The following is an 18,664-nucleotide window of genomic DNA, read 5'->3' as shown; positions in this document are numbered from 1 at the left end:
TTAAAGTTCATACAGAAATACATTAAACACTGTTATAGATTCACATACTAAATATAAGTCTAATGATTTATTTATTGAGGTATTGCAAATCGTAGCGAGGTAAAGCCTCTGATACTAAGTTATTGAAAAGTAACAAAGTTATTCGACATACATGACACTCAAAGAGCGTTATATTTCTTCTGGCAGTGTCCGTACATTTTTTTTTAATTATTTTACTTAAACTTTTAAGCTAAATATCTTGCACCATGTAACATTTCCACCCAACATTTTTATCATGAAATCTATCCATATTTTTTTTAAACACTTTATCAGTACACCAGTAATGTACCATGTATAAGAAAAATTACATTTATTTCTTCGTTGTGTTCAAGAAAACCAAATTACAACATCATCAATATTTTGACACAACGAAGCTACCATAATATATACTATTCTCTTTTTTTCTTTATGATCCTATATGAACACGCATTTTTTCCTTATGCTAATCAATTAATTAGATAACTGACGCGTTATACACGCCAACATATAATTAGATGTCTGATCCAGATGTATATATTCTAATATTGTATCAAAAGACAAAGTAGCTGTCACTTATGATTCTAGTCGAAATTAATTACTTCTTTGTGTTTATATGATTATAATAATCTTAATCAAGTGAAACAAAACAGAGGTCCCAATATAATCGATTCTATGTACCACTTGTTGTATGATAAAAAGAGATTTCAAGGACCAAACGGTCAAGAAACACAATCTTCTGATAATTTTCAAGATGAATTGTACCTCTAATACGATATGTATGTACTAAAAATTACTTTGCTCTTTAATTTGATGAATCAGTAGAGACAAGGTTGTACAAGAGTACTGGACTAGAAATGGTTTGAGATTTTCATTAAAGTAAATAAGTAATGCAATACCATTACTGATCGTTATATTCCCTTCTTGCAAATAGTGCGTATACCTTTTACAAAAATAGAGATGGACTTTTTCTAAGCTACATAATTGTATAAAACTCAACCGTTTACGTATAAAATACTAATAAAAAACTAGATTTCGTTATGGTATAATTACAGAAAATAACTTGTGTTTATCAATTCTTGTCTAAATTTGTGAAACACATTTCTACGTCCATCTCCGTGCAACAAGAATATCATTTTGAACAATAATCGAAGTAGTATAATTTAAACACTTGTTCCATGCATACTAATTCTCTGTATAATTTACTTATAACAAGAAATGCTAAACTGATATTAGTTTTTCAATCTTAATATAAATACTTGTTGCCTGTTTAAAAAACAATTTTCATAAATTTACAGTTGTAATAAAACAGAAAATTAATACATTTGCCTGATTATTAACTATTGAGTATGCATGGAAACGGAATATATTGACACTAAAGTATAACAAAATAATAAATAAATATTTTAATCTTTAATTATTAATATAAGTTATACTTACAAATAATCCCGTTAATACTTAGGTTTATTATTTGATATATAATTGGAATGAAATGACATTATCTGTATGTCAAAGACGGGCAGTCTGGTTGTATAATGCAGAATGTCAAAAATCGACAACTAAAAAGAAATTATTTTCTTGGCAGCATAATATACAAGGCAACAATAATTTTATATAGGATTCTTAAATGTTTGGACATAAGACATTATTCCATGGTCTTGATTGCAATATAGAGCTTTTCTGGAATTTATCTACACCTGCATAAGTAACTGATTAACAACTTAATTCCAAACTTAATCTCATTTTATGCACAGAGAAGAAAAATATAGACTTAAAAGATGATAACAAAGACGTTATGGTCACTGTGCACTACTTTAACATTAAAGTGACTTTTACATATGTAAGTTTAAACACATTCAATTTGGACAAATTCGTTTAGAAACGATATAAATATTTCATTGGTAAGACAATAAAATATTTTCGTTCTTTTTTATCCTTTCCTTAATACAAACAGTGAAAGAAGGTTCAATATGATATTACGAAACTATCGTTTCAAGGGAAACTTCTGTATTACATAGCTGTTCCCAAAAGTCATTCACTGCAATGAGTCCAACATTTTCTAACACATGTATACGCGTTTTTATATTCAATCAGGCAAAGCTGTAAGGATCAATAGTTTTGCTAGAACAAGGTTGGACGTCATCAGGTGGTGGATGCCATTGTCCAGTCCACATGGCAGTACGATCCATAGCTATTTCTGCTGCTTTCTCCATACTGTTGCTAGATGTACATTCCATTTCCCAGTGGAAACCATTTTGAGTCACTTGCATTGAACTAGATTCATCTATGCCACAATAGTCCTGTGCTTTATTGTTCACTGGCATTTGTAAAGTTTTATTTCTAATTTGTATAGAACCACTGCCTCTATGTTCAGCACCAGGCCAAGGTCGGGATTGTTCTACCGACTGTAGAGGTAATTTCCGCGGCACCCGTCTAGATTTATTATCCTCCAGAATATGACCACTATTGGTTTTGGTACTTATTAGATTTCCATCGCCTGAACTACTATCACCATCTCTTCTTCGCCTTCTCCTTCTCCTTTCAATATCGACATCACTTCTTTGAATATCTTCGTTAGTTTCTTGGGTATGTAAGAAGTGTTCCCTTGCAGAAGCCCAGTGATCTTTTCTATTGGCATCTTGCTTGTATTTTGCATGATTATCATTGCTGTGATGGCCATTATTTGTGTTTGTATCACTGTCTATATTTTGTTTCCTTGACTGTTGATTTTTGACAGCCCATGAAGCAGGCCTCTTAGGGCTCCGCTCTTTGAGAGTAACCTAAAAAGATAAAAATTGGAATTATTGAGAATAGTTTAAATATAGTTATAAAATAATGATAAGAAATAAAATTACTTACTCCCGAAGAGGAAGAATTGTCAACAGGCTTATAAAGTTGTGTTGGTGTATGATTGCGACTATCTGAACTCCTACAACTTGATCCACTGCGACCATGTATCCATGAAAGTAAGAAGGCTAAAATAGCACATGACAATCCAAGCGCTGCCGCTGCAGACAACTGAGACCGAGTGCGTTTTGGCACCCAGCCACCACTGTGATATTCCCATATAGAGCATGCTAATAATGCACTACTCAAGGCATAAGATAAGCCTATACCAGTGAATATCCAAGCATTCTATAAGAGGTGGATTCTATCAGATATATCAGTGTCAAAATATTAAATCATTAATAAATACACATATAAAAATTTATATTTTTAATTATGATGGTAACATTAACTAAAAATAGAATATTGATAAATCATTGACTACTTACCAATTTTGCCCAATTGAAAGGAAAAACATATATAACATGCGAAATATCAAGGAAGAGGAGCAATGCAGTGACCAAAAAACAGAAAACTGCTACAAAGATCATGAAACGCAGCCGCCCGATTAAAGGCAACATAAATAAGCTGACCTTGGCAGTGCCGGAGCTGCATAATGTTGCCAAACACGCTGCAGATGATATCTATGTAAACAATTTAAGGTAACTTATTGTTTTAGGAATAAATAAATGAAATAATAATCTAAATGTTATAGTACTTACAAGTAGTAAAAGTCTAATAACACCAATAGCAGTTTTAAGATGCCCCTGTATGTCACAATAAAGTACCAAATGACTTGCTCTTGGCCAAGCCAAAGCATTTGAGGAAGAGCCATGGTGATCACCATAGCCATAATGACCATGATAATTAGCATGTGAGTCCCATGAATGGACTGTTGAATGGACCCCTGGTGAATCCAGCTCCAAAGGTTGGGAGCTAATTTGCCCCCCTGTTCTACTGCCTGCTATTAATATAATATCAAATAATGTATATGTTGATACTCTATTTTTTCTAAATATTTGCAGTTTACAAATTATTTTCTTACCAATATCAAAGTCCTGAATGTCCTCAGGTCTAGAATATGCAGAGGCTGGTAGTTCCAGGTCACGAATCTCTTCTAAGAGAAGTACTTCTATCTCGTCGGCTGCATACAAGTCCGAAACCGAGTGAAGATGATGCCGAGTCTCGCTCATTACTTAGGCACACTCGAGTGTTTACTCCTTCCTGCCTGCCGACGATCTTTCCTATTTGATCCACTATTAACCACCATTCGTTACTCATTGAATTAAGCAACTGCTTTATACGTTTGCCAGCCATTGTCTACGCATACTGTGTGCCATCTCTTTTCTGCATGCAATACCATCCCTTGGCCTTCAGGCCACACCTACAGAAATTAATTAACATTGCACACCAACAACAACAAGATACCAAGTATTAACAGAAAATATTCATTATTTAACAATCCAATGTGGATAAGGAGACAAAACTTTGAAATAAAAGAAATAAACACAATTGTAAATAAAAATAATTTATTCTATATATAAAAACATAATAAAAGAGCAATAAATAAAAATGTATAAAGTAAGAACTAATATAATCAATACAATTTTAATACATCATTCCAATTCAATAATAGATAACAAAAGATCTATTTTAATATAGCACTAGTTTTATATTAAAACTTAAAAATATAAAAAATATAGACTAGATTATTATAAAATATTATAAATTATAAATCCAATTCAATGGTATAACAAAAGATCTATTTCAGTGCTATCAAATTAATACTTAAAAATATAAAAAATATAAATTACCAATTATAATTATATATTTAAATAACAACTTATACAATAACAACACAATATATACAGTGGTTACAAAAACTACTTGCACACCATTATATTTACTATAACATTACATACTAATTAATTAAATCCAAATATGACTACAAAAATTTCATACAATGAAAATGAAATGTAAAACCTAATTCATTGAAAAATACAATTACGTACATGAAAAAACTCTTGGTAGCGACTGTATTTTTAAACATTCGAGTCTGTTTCATAATAGGTTGGAACTTCCTATCATTTTATTATTAATATACATCATATTTCACATATTTCAATATACTTAATATTATTTACATTATTATCTTAAAACATAAATGCACACATAAATGAAAAATCAAAATTAACATATTATCTATATTATAAATAAAATACGCTTTAACTGATTGTGTGTAAATTATTATTTTTTCGATTCGTAAAGTTACAGTATAAAAACGCGGTGGACATAGGAGAAAAATTGTTTAACTTGTCTTTTATGATATTCATCGTATTTAACGTCAAATGTTTGAAATATATATAAAAATACCTGGATTTCATGGTTAGTTGTTTTTATAAAAAAGTATCTATTAATTTCAAATCCACATGTGGTTGCATGTGACATCTCATCAGAATGTACCAAGTATGATGATCATCGACATTGTAAGTTCGACGATAAAAATGTGAAAACGTACCTCGATTTTGTTCGCGATGAACCGACACGGAGATCACATTTTTCCGAAATTTTTCATAATAAATTCGGTGACTGTCTGAAGAATAGCCGCCATTGCCTTTTTGCTGTTTTTACTCATAATCTATGCTCGTCACGACGACCTAGAAATAGCAGATGGAACAACTTGACCCTTTTTAACATTCTCTGTCTAATAAAAGAAAAAAAGAAAAATAGGACAAATACATAAATTATTTGCACACGAATAAATACAAACTTTTTTCTATTATAATTATTCATTTAAATTATGAATTTAAGAAATAATATGTAAATTGTTATATTTTGCATAACTATATTATTTGTATAACATATTAGTTAACTTATTAGTTACGTGTTATTTACGTATCTTATTAGTTACATCTTACTAACTAATAAAAAGAAAAATAGGCCAAATATATAAATTATTCGCCCACAACGATACAAAACTTTTTTCTATTACATTTATTTAAATTATAGAATTAAGAAATGATATACAAGTTATGATTGTAAAATTCGAAAATTTAATTTACTTCACGCGTTTTTGTAGAATATATCAAATTTATAAAAAATATAATAATTAAAAAATTGCATTTTCTAAAAATATGTTAGTATAATAAGATAAATCAGTTATGAAAATGGTAATATATTAAAAAAATAATTCCAGCTTTGTTTTAGTACAATATACATATATGATCAATGTTAAATTATTTATTGTAATTCTTTAAATTATATTTAAAGTAATTATAATTTAATATCATAATTTGTTTGAATGAGAGGAATGTATTCATTCGATGAAATACTCATAATTATGTAAAAAATATTGTAAATCAAATCCTTTCTTGGCTGTAAAAGCGCAATAAAGAAATAATATAGTGATTTTTCTAAGAAATTAATAAAATTTCTAAAATTTGATATTTTATTAATAATATTTGTGATCGCATATATTTTGAATAAATTATTTTTGAAAAATCTGTCTCAGATTAGTTCTATAGCAAATAACTGTTTCTTTATTTAATGAAACTAATAATCTTTTCTTTTATTACAAGTTTGTAAAATAATAATGAAATTGTTTTTTGTTAATGTGTTTTTAAGAAATTTTGTTTTCATTGGTAATACGCCTTGTTATGTCGCATCCATTAAAATCTCACTTTAAGCAGTTCTTAGGTGGACAATTAACTATAGTAAACTGTATACTCAGTCTGTCAAATTGACAGGAAAGAGTGTGTTTGCTTTTTTATCAGTATTAAAGTACAAACGCCTATTTTAATTAATTGAAAAAAAGAGCACTTTTTAATCATACGTGTTAAAAAAGTATGATATTTATAAAGTAATTTGTTATTTTAAATCATACCTAGAAATCATTTGTGTCCTTTTAGTTGTAAAAGCGTTAATCATATTTCGTATTTTTAACCATCGTCTTCCATTATGAACACATAGTAAGTGTTTTGATATTAATTTCTATAGAATTATTGTCGTTTAACCAATTTTACATTAAACAAAGTATCATTTATCATATACGTAATATAGAATATCATTCACGTAACTGATAAGATAGCTAGCCACGCATTTAAAATAATATTATGTTGTTTATTTTATATTTATTTATTATCCATTGTAACGTTTTCTACAATAATATTTATCTGGTATAATTTTTAGTAACAGAAACGGACCAGGTATATCAGGAAATACTTTTGATCGTTGGGTACAGATGACCAATATGCACGACGATTCTACTATCACAAAAATGCAACATCAGTTTTGGGTTACGAAACAAACTTTATCACGAAAGTTAGGTAAAAAGGAAGATGAATGTATAGTAGCATCCGATGCAGAATTGGATGCCAAATTAGAACTGTTTCGTAGCATTCAGGAATCTTGTTCTTATTTACAAAGAATTATTGACAAATATCAGGAGCGATTGTGCAGTAAGTTATTACTATTTAAGTCTCTATAAAATAGGATTAGCTAAGGTAAAAAAAATTTTTAAATAATAAAAATGACTGTACAATGACATTAAATGTTATATAGATCTTGCACAAGAAGAAAATGCAATGGGACGGTTCCTTAAAGATGCTGGTAAACAAGATAAAACTAGAGCTGGCAAGATGATGACAGCAGTTGGAAAATCTTTATCATATTCTGGTCAACAAAGACTTGCATTAAGAGCACCATTAGGACGTTTATATCAGGAAGTAGAAACATTTAGACAAAGAGCTATTGAAGACACACTGCAAAAGGTCCAAGCAATGGAAAAAGCTCGTACAGAGTACAGAGCTGCTCTGTCATGGATGAAAAATATTTCTCAGGAATTAGATCCTGATACATCAAAACAATTAGAAAGATTTCGTAAAGTTCAAACATGTGTAAGACAGTATGTATTGTTAATTATTGTTAACATCTAAATTCTATAGACATTTAGATAGCTTTGAATTTATATTTTCTTTATTCATACAGAGGTAAAATAGCCTTTGATAATCTGGCTTTAGATTGCCTTCAAAAGGTAGATCTATTAGCAGCAGCAAGATGTAATATGTTTAGCCATGCTTTAGTTTTATATCAGAGTACACTTCTAAATTTTACTGAAAAATCTGCACAAGCATATTCTACAATAGCAAGCAGTTTTAAAGGCTATCAACGATATGATTTTATGGTAGTGAGAGAACTAGCTGAACCCTCAAGTAAATTAGCTCAAGAAACTGGAGGTGACGATGATCTCGATGAAAAAGAGAAGTAAGTTATAAATTTTAAAGTGTTAATAACAGAATTTTTAGATAAAATATATTTCTTTTATCATAGGTTATCAATTTTTGACATGGATTATCATGACAGTGTTGAAGAAGCTGAAGAAGTACAACCAGCCAAACAAAATACAGTTGAAATTGATAAACAAGATGAAAAATTATTGGATATTGATTATGAGACAAAAGACATTAAAGGGTTGGAAGAATTAGACATGAATTCCAGTTCCTCGAATAATGAAATTACTTCACAGTCTACGTCTAATATAGAACATAAGGAGAATCTCGATCAACTTTTTGAAAATTTAATTCTAGATAACGCCACTCATAGTAATATGCAAGAAGGAAATCAATCTGAACTTGATAGAAAGTTTGGTGAACAAAGTTTAACGATGGATATATTTAACAAATCTGATACAAATCTTAATCTGGCTGATTTCTCTTCCTTAGAAGAACAAAATTCAAGAGAGCAATCTTTACAGTTCCTCACATCCGAGAATATGGTACTTTTGAATGATATTCTCACTGATAAACAGAATGCTGATAACGAATGGGATGCGATATCGCATGATACATTTTTGCCACCGAATATATTGAAACAAAGTTTGGGCGATGCAGCGCTTGGCATTGGGCAAAAGAGCATGCCGACTATCAACATGGGTGACAAGGTAAGTAAAAACTAAATTTGTTTTTACTAAAATCAAATTAAAAATATCTGAAACACTATTATTGAATTTTTCCTATATTTTTCTTAGAAAAAAAATAAGACTGGCAAAAAAGGTAATTCCTGGTTGGATTTATTTGCTGAACTGGACCCTTTGGCTAACAATCCCATGGAAAATCTTTCTGATAACAGTAATGCATCTGCTTAATTTTTTAAAGTATTTAAAACTATATTATCATGACATATGATTAGTTGCAGTTTATAGCAACAGCCAGAAGAGATATTTTTATTTTCTCCAAATAGGATAATGCTACGAGTATTATCTATTTCTTACATTTGCACTGATATTTCATACTTATTAGTTGAATTTTAACATTCCAGATTCTTTAGATTTAATGAAAATAGCAAGATGATCGTAAGAATCAAAAATTCTTAAATTTTCGTAAATAACTTTTCAAGCTCCATACCAAAGATTTAAAATCGATGATAGTTTATAAGAGATACTAGTCATATACTTCTTTTAAGTACACTAAAAATATTTTTTTCGTGATAATAAATAATTATCAACTTTTCTAATCATGTTTATAGCAAAATATGTTTAATATGAAGTATATCATACGGATACCTGTATATAATTTGTTGACATTCCACAATGTAAAACTTTGCAATCAATTACTTTTGACATTATCATTGTATCAAACAATTCATATTTTAAAAATGTATGATACAATTATTACATCGTTTCTTTTTTTAATATACTGAAATATTGCATATTGTTTTCTTTTTTTAAATAAAATAAATACAACATAAACAGATTACATCGTCAGGGATATTGTTTTTGTATCTTTTCTATATAAATATAAAATGCTTATGCATCAACGAAATACAGAATCACAGTGTTAACACCAAAATATAATTGTATTTCGCATATAAAAGAACTCTAAATCAAAATCTAACTTTCATCAATAACACATCCGGAATTTAGGCATCATAAAATTGTGCCATAGCCGTTCTGACCCTGAAATGAGACAAATGTATATTAAAAATCAGAAATATTTGAGAGAAAATATTTTTATATTAATCATACTAAGATTTAATATCTTATTGAATTATTATAATTTACAAGGACATTTAAAGATCATTTTCAAACACAAATAGAAAGGAAGGTTTAAAGATTGTTTGACATACTTATCAAACAATTGGAGATCCTTGCTATGACGTAATTGTTGTAAAATACGATAAAAGCCCAGTTCTTTTAAACGTGCTTGCCGTTGTGCAGCACCAGGTTCTTCCCTCCAGACTAGGTTGCACACACAAAAAACTGCAGCAATTTGCAGTTTTACATTGCTATGCATCTAGATTTATAACATAAATGTTAGAAATTTCTGCTAGAACTTCAATAACATATTACTGAAGCATAAATTATATAAGAATCATAAAATAACACGGGGAGATATTTGTTGTATTATTCAAATAAATTAAAAGAAGGCGATAAATAAAGAATGAAATATTAAAGAAAGAAAAACAAAAAGACAAAATATTTTTTACAGACCATATAATCCATAAGTTTTTTAAGCACATCTTCGTTAGCCATAATATGATCTTTTGCTCGATTTCCATCAGCTACATTCGCTAAAATACAGAGAGCCTGCTCCTTTACGTCTGCTGGATGCCTTGGGTCTTCTAAAACTAATATAACAGCTTGCATAACGTGAGCAGCGTGTTCTCCCATTATACGATCTATGTGTGCTTTTGTAGAGAGCAAGTTTCGTAATAAACCTAATGTTTTCATCAAAACTGGTATATCTTGATCTGCCAGAAGACAAAAGATTTGATCTGTTCCCAGACATTGTAAAATTTGTAATTTTACTTGCTGTTCGGCTTGGAAAGCCACGTTCATCAATGCCCAAATTCCATTTAATCGCAATGCCGGTGTACATCGTTTTGTAAGCGAGCACAATAACTCTATTCCTCCAGATTCAAGAATTGGTTCTTTGCTTGGACTAAATTCCAACAATAAGTTACATAAAGTACTCGAGGCAACAGTTAATAAGTCAACTTCACTTTCGCCTCTACCTAGATAATACAATTGTACTAATTAATAATAATAGATACTAATAGCATGATCTAATTTTGAAAAATTTTCGTTTTAGATTTATATAACTGGTATTACAAAAAATATGCAAAAAGATCTTCAATGTTCTTCAGTAATCTTGTATGATTTCATTGAATGAGTTATGTGTAATTAAAACATTTTAAAGGAAATGTGTCGTAATTTTGTATAAATCATATTATTTCAATAATAATCCATCAAGTCTAAAAATATTATATCTTACCCTCCAATCCCTTATCTGCACCATGTAACAATTGCATAAGGGGCCTCCAAACAGCATGATCTTGAAACGTTGTTCGGAGTTGCTGAACACTTCTAGAAAGAGAATGAAGACATCTAACTGCTGCTAAACGTACGTGAGAACCTCCTGGATCCTGAAGTCCTGCCACTACTTGTTCCATAAGGCTTTCTGTCTCGATGATACGTTTCCTAATATCTTCATCATTAGCACCAAGGGATGCGAATGCCCTGAATGCAGCTTGTCGCATATCTTGTGTTAATGTTGCATCCTGTAGCTGCGCCATTGCAAGTACAATCTTGCACTTGTACAATTCATTAACATGAAATATTAACAATAGTAAACATACAAAATAGATATGTAAATCTATAATGTATAATATACTTACATGTGGATGACATCGTAATAATTCTGCAAGAGTAGGAATTAAATGATTACTAATGGAAGCTAGACGTTGCAATTCGGTATTAACTTCGGTAAGGAAAGCCAAAGTTTCAGCCGCCGCTACTCTTTCACGAGGCGGATGATCTCGATGACAAAGTCGTACCAAACAAGGTAAAGCACGGTATATAATTCTAGGATCTTTGTGTACTAGAACTCCAGTTCTATGCATATATGTAACACACCTTGCAGCTTCAAGTTGAATTAAGGAGCTTTTCTCACGGCCCATTAATTGTCCTAATGCTACAGGTACAAGCCTACCCTGTGGTGTGTTACTGGTAGTTGCCGATGCAACTGTGACACATACCCCATAATTCTTATAACACATATTTGCCAAGCATGCTAGAGCTGATGATTGAACATCAGGTAATGGAGAATCCAACTGCATTGCTAATGTTTCTACCGCACCACCTTTGGCTAAAGCACTTTGCTCTTCTGTTGTCTAACAAGAAATTATTAAAAATATAATTTTAAGGATTACATAGCAAAGTTAGATTTGATTTTATCATTTCTATACCTTGCATGCTGTTGTTAAAATTGTTGCTACACAAATTTGACAAGTGACTGATTGATTTGCTAACGATACCAATCTTGGCACTAGTGCAGGATCCTGATATATTGAATGAACCGGTGCTGATGGATGTTGAAATACTGTTCTCAAACAACGTAAACATGCCTCGTTTAATAAATCTGTTATTTTTGGCTTTCCTTCTAATGGCGTTTCTGTGATAGGTGTAGATAATATAACCTGAAAAAGCAACGGCACTACACCGAGATCTATAAGTGCTAGCACATGTTGATCAGTTCCTTTAGCTAAAGAACCCAAAGTTACTGCAGCCTCTAGCCTTATATTATCTCCAATTCTATCTGATGTATCTCCAAGAAGTTGCAATAAACGAGGTACTACACCTTGTGCTATTACAGATCCTTTTTGTCTATTACTACCAATTACAGAATTTTTTAGGCATCTAGAAACGAAAAAAAAAGAGATCAATTATAGTTAACATAAATGTTCAATTAAATAAACATTGACAAAGTAATGGTGGAAAGTAAGAAAAACTATAAGATTGTTTTAATAATATTACCTTTTTAACGCTTCTTTACACCATATGTTATAATAATTTTAATAAATAATGACCTTTAATAAACAAGTTTAGAGGTTAAGTACGATTTGTACTCACATAATAGCTTCTAAGCATTTTTGAGGATCCAACGAGTATAATTCATCGATGTAACTTCTCGAACTCTCAACATCCTGTGACACAATTGAGAAGTCATTTAATTTTCAAACTTTTCGAACGATTGTACGAAAAATGATATCTTTCAAAGCAGAAGAAAACCGGTAACTTGTTTCACCTTTACGAATTCACTCACCATGAATGGTTGCATCACCGAGACCATAATTCTTTTCTCTCGGTTTTACATAAAGATATTACAAATGTTCACTCAAAATAATTCTGCAGTATATAGTCAACTACCACGAGGAATAGTTAATTTAACAATCGACTTTGTTTGTTATGTGAACACTCACTGTTTCATTTGGTAAAACTCGCGTTCTGAAATAATTCCCAATAGAACAGTATTGGTATTATCATATAATTATCACTAGACTATAGATACTTATGCAAATTCATATTTTTATAAATATAATTTAAAAAATGAAACTTAGATATACATAATTTTTCATATTATCTGCATTTTTAAATTTCTCATAGATGTTGTTACGTTTTCATTTTGGAGTTTTAGGACGGAGATACGTAGGTTGGTATCAACCTCACATAGAGCGCTGAACCACTTTGCTCGTGGAAGTGCGCGAAGATTAAAAAAAAATTTGTTCTTTTTATAAACGATCGTTTATTTCAACTTGTACTTTTTAATTACAATAGCAAGAAGTTAGCACTCGAGAGTCAAAATTTGAATTGATTAAAAACTCACTTCTTTCACTTTTGATCTTTGATTCCTGCCTAGATCCAGGATCCCCTCCCCTAGGTTTTGTCTTCCTGAGTAAGTGGAGGTAGGAGCATTGCCTCTCACAGAAGACCATACCTACATGTGCGGCGATGGAGAAGGGAGTAGTATAAAAGAGAAACAGCAAACTTCCTAAAAAAGTTTACATAGTCGTCAAAGATAAGATATAGAGAAATCATATCGAGAAATTCGGACTCTTAATTTATGCGGCACATAATAGATAATCTAAGGTTACAGCTCAAGTTCTAGGAAAGTCTACACGAAAGTTGCCGGGATAAAATACCAAGAGATTGCATTAAAAAATTTGAACTATTAATTTGGCATCATAATAAATAATTTGAAGCCAGTTCATAGAAAACTGTTTGTCTTCTGAGCCATTTCCTCTCCTTATCTAGCTGCTTTCGGTGAATAATTAGACAATTTTCAATCTACGTATATAGTCGGTCAGTTTAAATTTCGTTCATAGTTTATGCCGAATGTTTCCAGATACAGTCATTGAAACCAACTTCACGCAATTATACTAAGAGCAAATTCAAGCGATAGCGTAACAATGCATAAAAATCAGCAATTTATTTATCGCGTTATAATATTTAACAAAATTTAATCTTTCAAATTTTTCTATATGAATAAAAATTATTAATACATTAAATATAATTATTTACAAATATTGGATTAGAAATTTAGAATTTATTATAAAAATATAGAAACTTTTGTACAATTTGTCATTTTGAAGTATGTAAGCGATTTCGCGCATTTATTAAGAAATATACGTAACATTAAATTGTCTAATTGTTATAAAAGTATTTTTTGTCAATTAAAAGCTTTTATTAAATATGTTTGCGGAATCTCTGTCCGAATATTTAGAAACTGTAACAGAATATATATTTGATAATGATAAACTGGTGAGTATTCTTTTAAATTTCTCGATTTCTCATAATACAACTTTCAAATTTACGTTACACTAATCGCTTACAATATTATTTTATAAAAATGACTTTTAAATTGTCTTAAATGCATAAAATGACTATAGGTAACCTATAAATGGTTAAGCAAAGAACTGGAAGTTCACGTCAATGTAGCAAAACAAATTCTATGGGAATTTTGGCAAAGATACAAAAAGGAGAAAGATTTTAATTGCACTTTTTTGCTAATCGGAATTTTGCATGATGGTGGTATGCGAGTTGAAATTGTCAGAGAAAAAGATCTATTAACAGCAAAAGAAAAATATAGTAAAATTATTTCCGAGCATATTTATAGCCTTCAAAAAGTTCTTCCTGAGATACAACTGCTTGGGTTAACTGAAAATGGAGATATTAAATTCAGTGCCATTAAATGTATTCAGAACAATGATCGTAATGATGAAGAGATGCATATGTTCCGTTGGGGTATCATGTCAAGAGAAGTTGAATCTGATCCTCAAGAAAAAACACAATCAATATCTGAACCAGTCAAAGAAAAAAAGGTATTGAGCCCAGAAGAGAAGCAAATTGCTAAAAAGAAAAATGCTGACAGAAAAGGTTTTGATAGTTTGTTTGGGAAAGTCAATAATAAACAAAAAAGTCCACCTGTATCATCTAATATAGAAACAATGGGAGTGGATGCTTCTAGTCATACAAAAGAAATATCTAAAAATATTGGTGCTGGAAAAAAGAAAAATGTAAAAAAGGGAGAATCAAGTGGATTTTTTCAACCAAATAAGAATCATACAAAAACTACAGATTTTTCAGATAAAGATAAAAGTTCAAATTCTTCAGATAAAGACAAAAGCACAAATTCCTTATCAGAAAAAATTGTAGAAGAGAAAGTTATTTCAAAAAGTAATTCTAAACAAAAGCAGAATGTAAGAGGGAAAAAACGTAATCGTAGCAAAGACACCAAGAATACTGTTAAAAAGAGAAAACGTATTACAATTCAGAGTGATTCTAGTGGTTCAGAATCTTCTGATAATGAACAAGGATCAGAACTAGATTTACCATCTTCGCCTGAAAATCCTCCTGCTTTTGTAAAGAAATGTTCTGTTTCTCCACCACAAGTCAAACTTGAAAATGGAAAACGTAAGGTTTTAAAAACAGTAGATAAAACATTTGAAGAAGATGGTTTTCTTGTCACAAAAAAGGTACATGTTTATGAGAGTTGTTCTGAAGAAGAACCAGAAATTGTAGAAGCAAAAAACCAAAAGAAGATAGTGGCACCTGAATCACTTTCAGAAATCAAAAGAAAGAAAAACACTAAACAAACTACATTGATGAATTTCTTTAAAAAGTCATAGCATACTTTATTATATTGCATGTTTTATAATTATTATACTTAGAATACTTACTTTAGGTTATTAGGATATTAACTAGAGTAAAATAATATTTTATGATTCTGTTATGATATACAGAATACAAATAAAATTTTATATTTTATAAATAATTAATATAAAATTTATTAAACGAAAGGAGTTTGAATTTTATCTTGAAATTATAATTATCTTCTAAGTCAGATGAAATAGATATACGTTCTCTTATTAAGCACTGCTATCAGATATGTTATCAAAGAGATGCCAAGTGCATGTTACACCCTAAGTATGAGTAATGCTATATTGGTTGTTGAAATATAAGGTCTCTAAATAACAATTTAACACAATGATTATTTATTTAAATTTAATTGGGTTGTGTTTCTCATTGATAATACAAAGTTCTATATGTGATATATGTTCAACATGTTCGTGTACAATCCTAAGTAAGCAAAATTATTTTAATTTGGTGAGATATAATTTAAAAACAAATTCTTTAAAATTATTTATTGATTACATATATTAATTATTAATAAATTTAGCTAATAATATGTACTTTATTTATTACAGTGAATAAAGAACAGGAAATTAACTGTCATGGAAAATATTTAGGAAATAATGACATGTTTAATTTTGATTTGTTAACATTAGACAATTATCAAGTATTGAACAAACTTGTTTTATCTAAAAACAATATAGTTAATTTACCTACAAATCTATTGAAGAAGTTACAATCTTTAAGAAGTTTAGATTTATCTGAAAATATTATAAAAGAAATATATACAACAATGTTTATAGACTTGAACAATCTCGAAGATCTAAACCTTTCTAAAAATGCATTAAGAATTTTCGATGATTCGTTGTTGGAAGTACTTCCTGCATTGTTATCATTAGACCTTAGTTATAATCATATAAATTCAATAGAATATTTAATGAACAAAACTACAACAAAGATTAATACACTCGATCTTTCTCATAACAATATATCCAGTTTATCTAAAACATTTCTAGAATCATTAATAAATTTACAATATTTAGATCTGTCATTTAATAGAATCCATTCTTTAGAAGATTGTAGTCTAACAGTTTTAAATTCTTTGAAAGCAATTCATATAAATAACAATTTTATTGTTACACTAAATATGCAAGCATTACCAAAGACATTGATTGAATTACATTCTGGATATAATCAAATTTCGGAAATACTATACAATTTGGATTATACTGAAGTATTAAATCTACAGCACAACAATATTTCTGAATTACATGCAAACATAATAACAGATAATTTACAACATCTGAATATTAGTGGAAATATGTTATCAAGTTTTCCAAATGTTATATCTGAAAATTTGAAAGTGTTAGACATATCTAACAATAAATTAACTTATATTCCTGAAGTAATATCTATTAAAAATTTCCCATTACTGTTCCAATTTGATGTTAGCCAAAACCCTATTGAAAATTTGACAATTAGCTCTGATTTAAAGTTAAATTCATTTATTGCAAGTAAAATGAGTATGTTGAAAGCTATTGATGAAGGTACATTAGCAAATTTGAGACCACCATCGAATGGTTGCATTCATCTTACTATATCCAATAACAAAATGTTGTCTTTTATTCATAAAGATGCTTTGAGACACATGACTCTCTGTTCAGTAAGTTTCAAGCTATTATTTTAGAATATTGTCCAAATAAGTTTAAGTTACCTAAGTAAATAATTTTTTGTTATTAGTTAGATTTGAGTAATAATCAACTTTCCTATGTCGCAAAAGAGCTGGTTGTACGTAACAATAATTCTATGATATATAGTGTTAATCTACAAAGAAATCCATTTAAATGTGATTGTACACTACAATGGATGTTAAGTGATTTGGTTCCACAACTTTATTCCATCCAGCCCCATCTTTTAGATGATTTAAGGTATATAACCCATAAAATTATTATTAGAAATCATTTTAATGCTTTGAATTAAAATGACAAAAAATAGTATACTAATTATTTTATTGTGTTTCTTTACATTACATAAGGTGTGCTTCACCTCCAGAAATATCAAACATAAGAATGGTACATTGGTACGGATGGAAAGACAAAATTTTTTGTGTTGATACATCAGTTTTTAAAGAAAATCTTGCAATGAATGTTGCCAATGTAATGTCTAATGAAGTAGTACATTTTGATTCTAGTACTGGTTTGCTAGTTGTTGTAGGAATAGCTACAACTGTATTAACACTTTTAATAGTAGGAGGCATTCTATGGACACAAAGAATAGCCATAAGAAGAAGGAGAGTCAATAGGAAATTTTAAAGTTTATCATTATTTAGTGTATAAATTTATTTGTCTTGTATATTTTTAACACATTTCTTTTTTAATTAATAAAATTTTCTTAAATTTTCAATATATTGATATTATACTCAAGATGTACTTTTATTTTCAAAGTGACTTATGTAATAACATACAAATTATATTATCTCTTAAATTGATTAAAGTTAAATAATGAATGGAAATAAATTTATTTTCTGAATTAATTTATACTTCAAGAATTATCATTCATTTGAATACTAAACATTGTATAAGACTGACAAAGTTATTAGTGAACACACAATCAAATGTTAATATTCACACAAAAATTAAATTTGTTGGTAAAATGATTTTCAATTAAATGGTTTTCAATTAAATTTAAATGTTATTGAAAAAAAAATGAATAAATAAAATGTTATCTTGAACATATAATGTGTGTATAAATACATGTATAAGAATATATATATATAATAATATATTTATCAAAACATTAAAATAAATATATATTTCTAATTCACACATATAAATACATTAGTATTCGTATAATTGT

The 18,664-nt window shown here is 29.3% G+C and overlaps 5 protein-coding genes across 10 annotated transcripts; 3 read left to right on the top strand and 2 right to left on the bottom strand.

Annotated features, from left to right (window-relative positions):
- Positions 1 to 5,534, bottom strand: LOC117233922. 2 transcript variants are annotated; one of them, XM_033494661.1, is made up of 6 exons: positions 5,360 to 5,534; positions 3,887 to 4,225; positions 3,564 to 3,802; positions 3,291 to 3,485; positions 2,875 to 3,150; positions 1 to 2,795 (listed from the first exon to the last, which is right to left on the bottom strand). In XM_033494661.1, exons 2-6 carry the CDS (start codon positions 4,032 to 4,034, stop codon positions 2,106 to 2,108), a joined length of 1,548 nt encoding a protein of 515 aa, XP_033350552.1. In that variant the 5' UTR covers positions 4,035 to 4,225; positions 5,360 to 5,534; the 3' UTR covers positions 1 to 2,105. The 2 variants fall into 2 exon arrangements, with proteins under 2 accessions (XP_033350552.1, XP_033350551.1); XM_033494660.1 differs by having other exon boundaries at positions 3,564 to 3,805; positions 5,360 to 5,532.
- Positions 5,535 to 6,529: 995 nt separating this feature from the next.
- LOC117233776 (islet cell autoantigen 1-like protein) lies at positions 6,530 to 9,713 on the top strand. 2 transcript variants are annotated; one of them, XM_033494345.1, is made up of 6 exons: positions 6,530 to 6,684; positions 7,030 to 7,298; positions 7,402 to 7,744; positions 7,828 to 8,103; positions 8,170 to 8,779; positions 8,867 to 9,005. In XM_033494345.1, exons 2-6 carry the CDS (start codon positions 7,082 to 7,084, stop codon positions 8,981 to 8,983), a joined length of 1,563 nt encoding a protein of 520 aa, XP_033350236.1. In that variant the 5' UTR covers positions 6,530 to 6,684; positions 7,030 to 7,081; the 3' UTR covers positions 8,984 to 9,005. The 2 variants fall into 2 exon arrangements, with proteins under 2 accessions (XP_033350236.1, XP_033350235.1); XM_033494344.1 differs by having other exon boundaries at positions 6,533 to 6,809; positions 8,867 to 9,713.
- On the bottom strand, positions 9,585 to 13,132 carry LOC117233775 (armadillo repeat-containing protein 8-like). Of its 4 annotated transcripts, none has more exons than XM_033494342.1 (8): positions 12,942 to 13,131; positions 12,749 to 12,822; positions 12,085 to 12,535; positions 11,515 to 12,009; positions 11,112 to 11,403; positions 10,328 to 10,851; positions 9,964 to 10,130; positions 9,585 to 9,793 (listed from the first exon to the last, which is right to left on the bottom strand). In XM_033494342.1, exons 1-8 carry the CDS (start codon positions 12,966 to 12,968, stop codon positions 9,757 to 9,759), a joined length of 2,067 nt encoding a protein of 688 aa, XP_033350233.1. In that variant the 5' UTR covers positions 12,969 to 13,131; the 3' UTR covers positions 9,585 to 9,756. The 4 variants fall into 4 exon arrangements, with proteins under 4 accessions (XP_033350233.1, XP_033350232.1, XP_033350231.1 ...); XM_033494341.1 differs by having other exon boundaries at positions 11,112 to 11,430; positions 12,942 to 13,130; XM_033494340.1 differs by having other exon boundaries at positions 9,585 to 10,130; positions 12,942 to 13,132.
- A 1,086-nt stretch (positions 13,133 to 14,218) lies between these two features.
- On the top strand, positions 14,219 to 16,158 carry LOC117233758 (DNA polymerase delta subunit 3-like). The gene is made up of 2 exons (XM_033494319.1): positions 14,219 to 14,437; positions 14,566 to 16,158. The coding sequence occupies exons 1-2, from the start codon at positions 14,369 to 14,371 to the stop codon at positions 15,802 to 15,804; spliced, it is 1,308 nt and encodes a 435-aa protein (XP_033350210.1). The 5' UTR covers positions 14,219 to 14,368; the 3' UTR covers positions 15,805 to 16,158.
- Positions 15,897 to 18,442, top strand: LOC117233757 (toll-like receptor Tollo). Its single transcript, XM_033494318.1, has 4 exons — positions 15,897 to 16,259; positions 16,384 to 17,471; positions 17,549 to 17,736; positions 17,844 to 18,442. The coding sequence occupies exons 1-4, from the start codon at positions 16,163 to 16,165 to the stop codon at positions 18,118 to 18,120; spliced, it is 1,650 nt and encodes a 549-aa protein (XP_033350209.1). The 5' UTR covers positions 15,897 to 16,162; the 3' UTR covers positions 18,121 to 18,442.
- Positions 18,443 to 18,664: the final 222 nt, after the last annotated feature.

Source organism: Bombus vosnesenskii, unplaced genomic scaffold (assembly GCF_011952255.1).
Source record: "Bombus vosnesenskii isolate JDL3184/JDL3185 unplaced genomic scaffold, Bvos_JDL3184-5_v1.1 scf7180000013299, whole genome shotgun sequence".
NCBI classification, from domain to species: domain Eukaryota; kingdom Metazoa; phylum Arthropoda; class Insecta; order Hymenoptera; family Apidae; genus Bombus; species Bombus vosnesenskii.
This window is presented reverse-complemented; position numbering and strand designations above follow the sequence as displayed.

What these genes read in the sequence shown, in the direction of transcription:
- LOC117233758 (XM_033494319.1), top strand. Translation starts at nt 14,369, where the DNA reads ATGTTTGCGGAATCTCTGTCCGAATATTTAGAAACTGTAACAGAATAT. An exon ending in TATTTGATAATGATAAACTG is followed by an intron (nt 14,438 to 14,565) that starts GTGAGTATTCTT and finishes AAATGACTATAG; the next exon opens with GTAACCTATAAATGGTTAAG.
- LOC117233922 (XM_033494660.1), bottom strand. Translation starts at nt 4,034, where the DNA reads ATGAGCGAGACTCGGCATCATCTTCACTCGGTTTCGGACTTGTATGCA. An exon ending in CATTCAGGACTTTGATATTG is followed by an intron (nt 3,806 to 3,886) that starts GTAAGAAAATAA and finishes TTATATTAATAG; the next exon opens with CAGGCAGTAGAACAGGGGGG. An exon ending in TTATTAGACTTTTACTACTT is followed by an intron (nt 3,486 to 3,563) that starts GTAAGTACTATA and finishes TTGTTTACATAG; the next exon opens with ATATCATCTGCAGCGTGTTT.
- LOC117233775 (XM_033494339.1), bottom strand. Translation starts at nt 12,968, where the DNA reads ATGGTCTCGGTGATGCAACCATTCATG. An exon ending in CGGTGATGCAACCATTCATG is followed by an intron (nt 12,823 to 12,941) that starts GTGAGTGAATTC and finishes ATTGTGTCACAG; the next exon opens with GATGTTGAGAGTTCGAGAAG. An exon ending in AAAAACTTATGGATTATATG is followed by an intron (nt 10,131 to 10,327) that starts GTCTGTAAAAAA and finishes TTATAAATCTAG; the next exon opens with ATGCATAGCAATGTAAAACT.
- LOC117233757 (XM_033494318.1), top strand. Translation starts at nt 16,163, where the DNA reads ATGATTATTTATTTAAATTTAATTGGGTTGTGTTTCTCATTGATAATA. An exon ending in GACACATGACTCTCTGTTCA is followed by an intron (nt 17,472 to 17,548) that starts GTAAGTTTCAAG and finishes TTTTGTTATTAG; the next exon opens with TTAGATTTGAGTAATAATCA. An exon ending in CATCTTTTAGATGATTTAAG is followed by an intron (nt 17,737 to 17,843) that starts GTATATAACCCA and finishes ACATTACATAAG; the next exon opens with GTGTGCTTCACCTCCAGAAA.
- LOC117233776 (XM_033494344.1), top strand. An exon ending in GATCTCGATGAAAAAGAGAA is followed by an intron (nt 8,104 to 8,169) that starts GTAAGTTATAAA and finishes CTTTTATCATAG; the next exon opens with GTTATCAATTTTTGACATGG. An exon ending in CTATCAACATGGGTGACAAG is followed by an intron (nt 8,780 to 8,866) that starts GTAAGTAAAAAC and finishes TATTTTTCTTAG; the next exon opens with AAAAAAAATAAGACTGGCAA.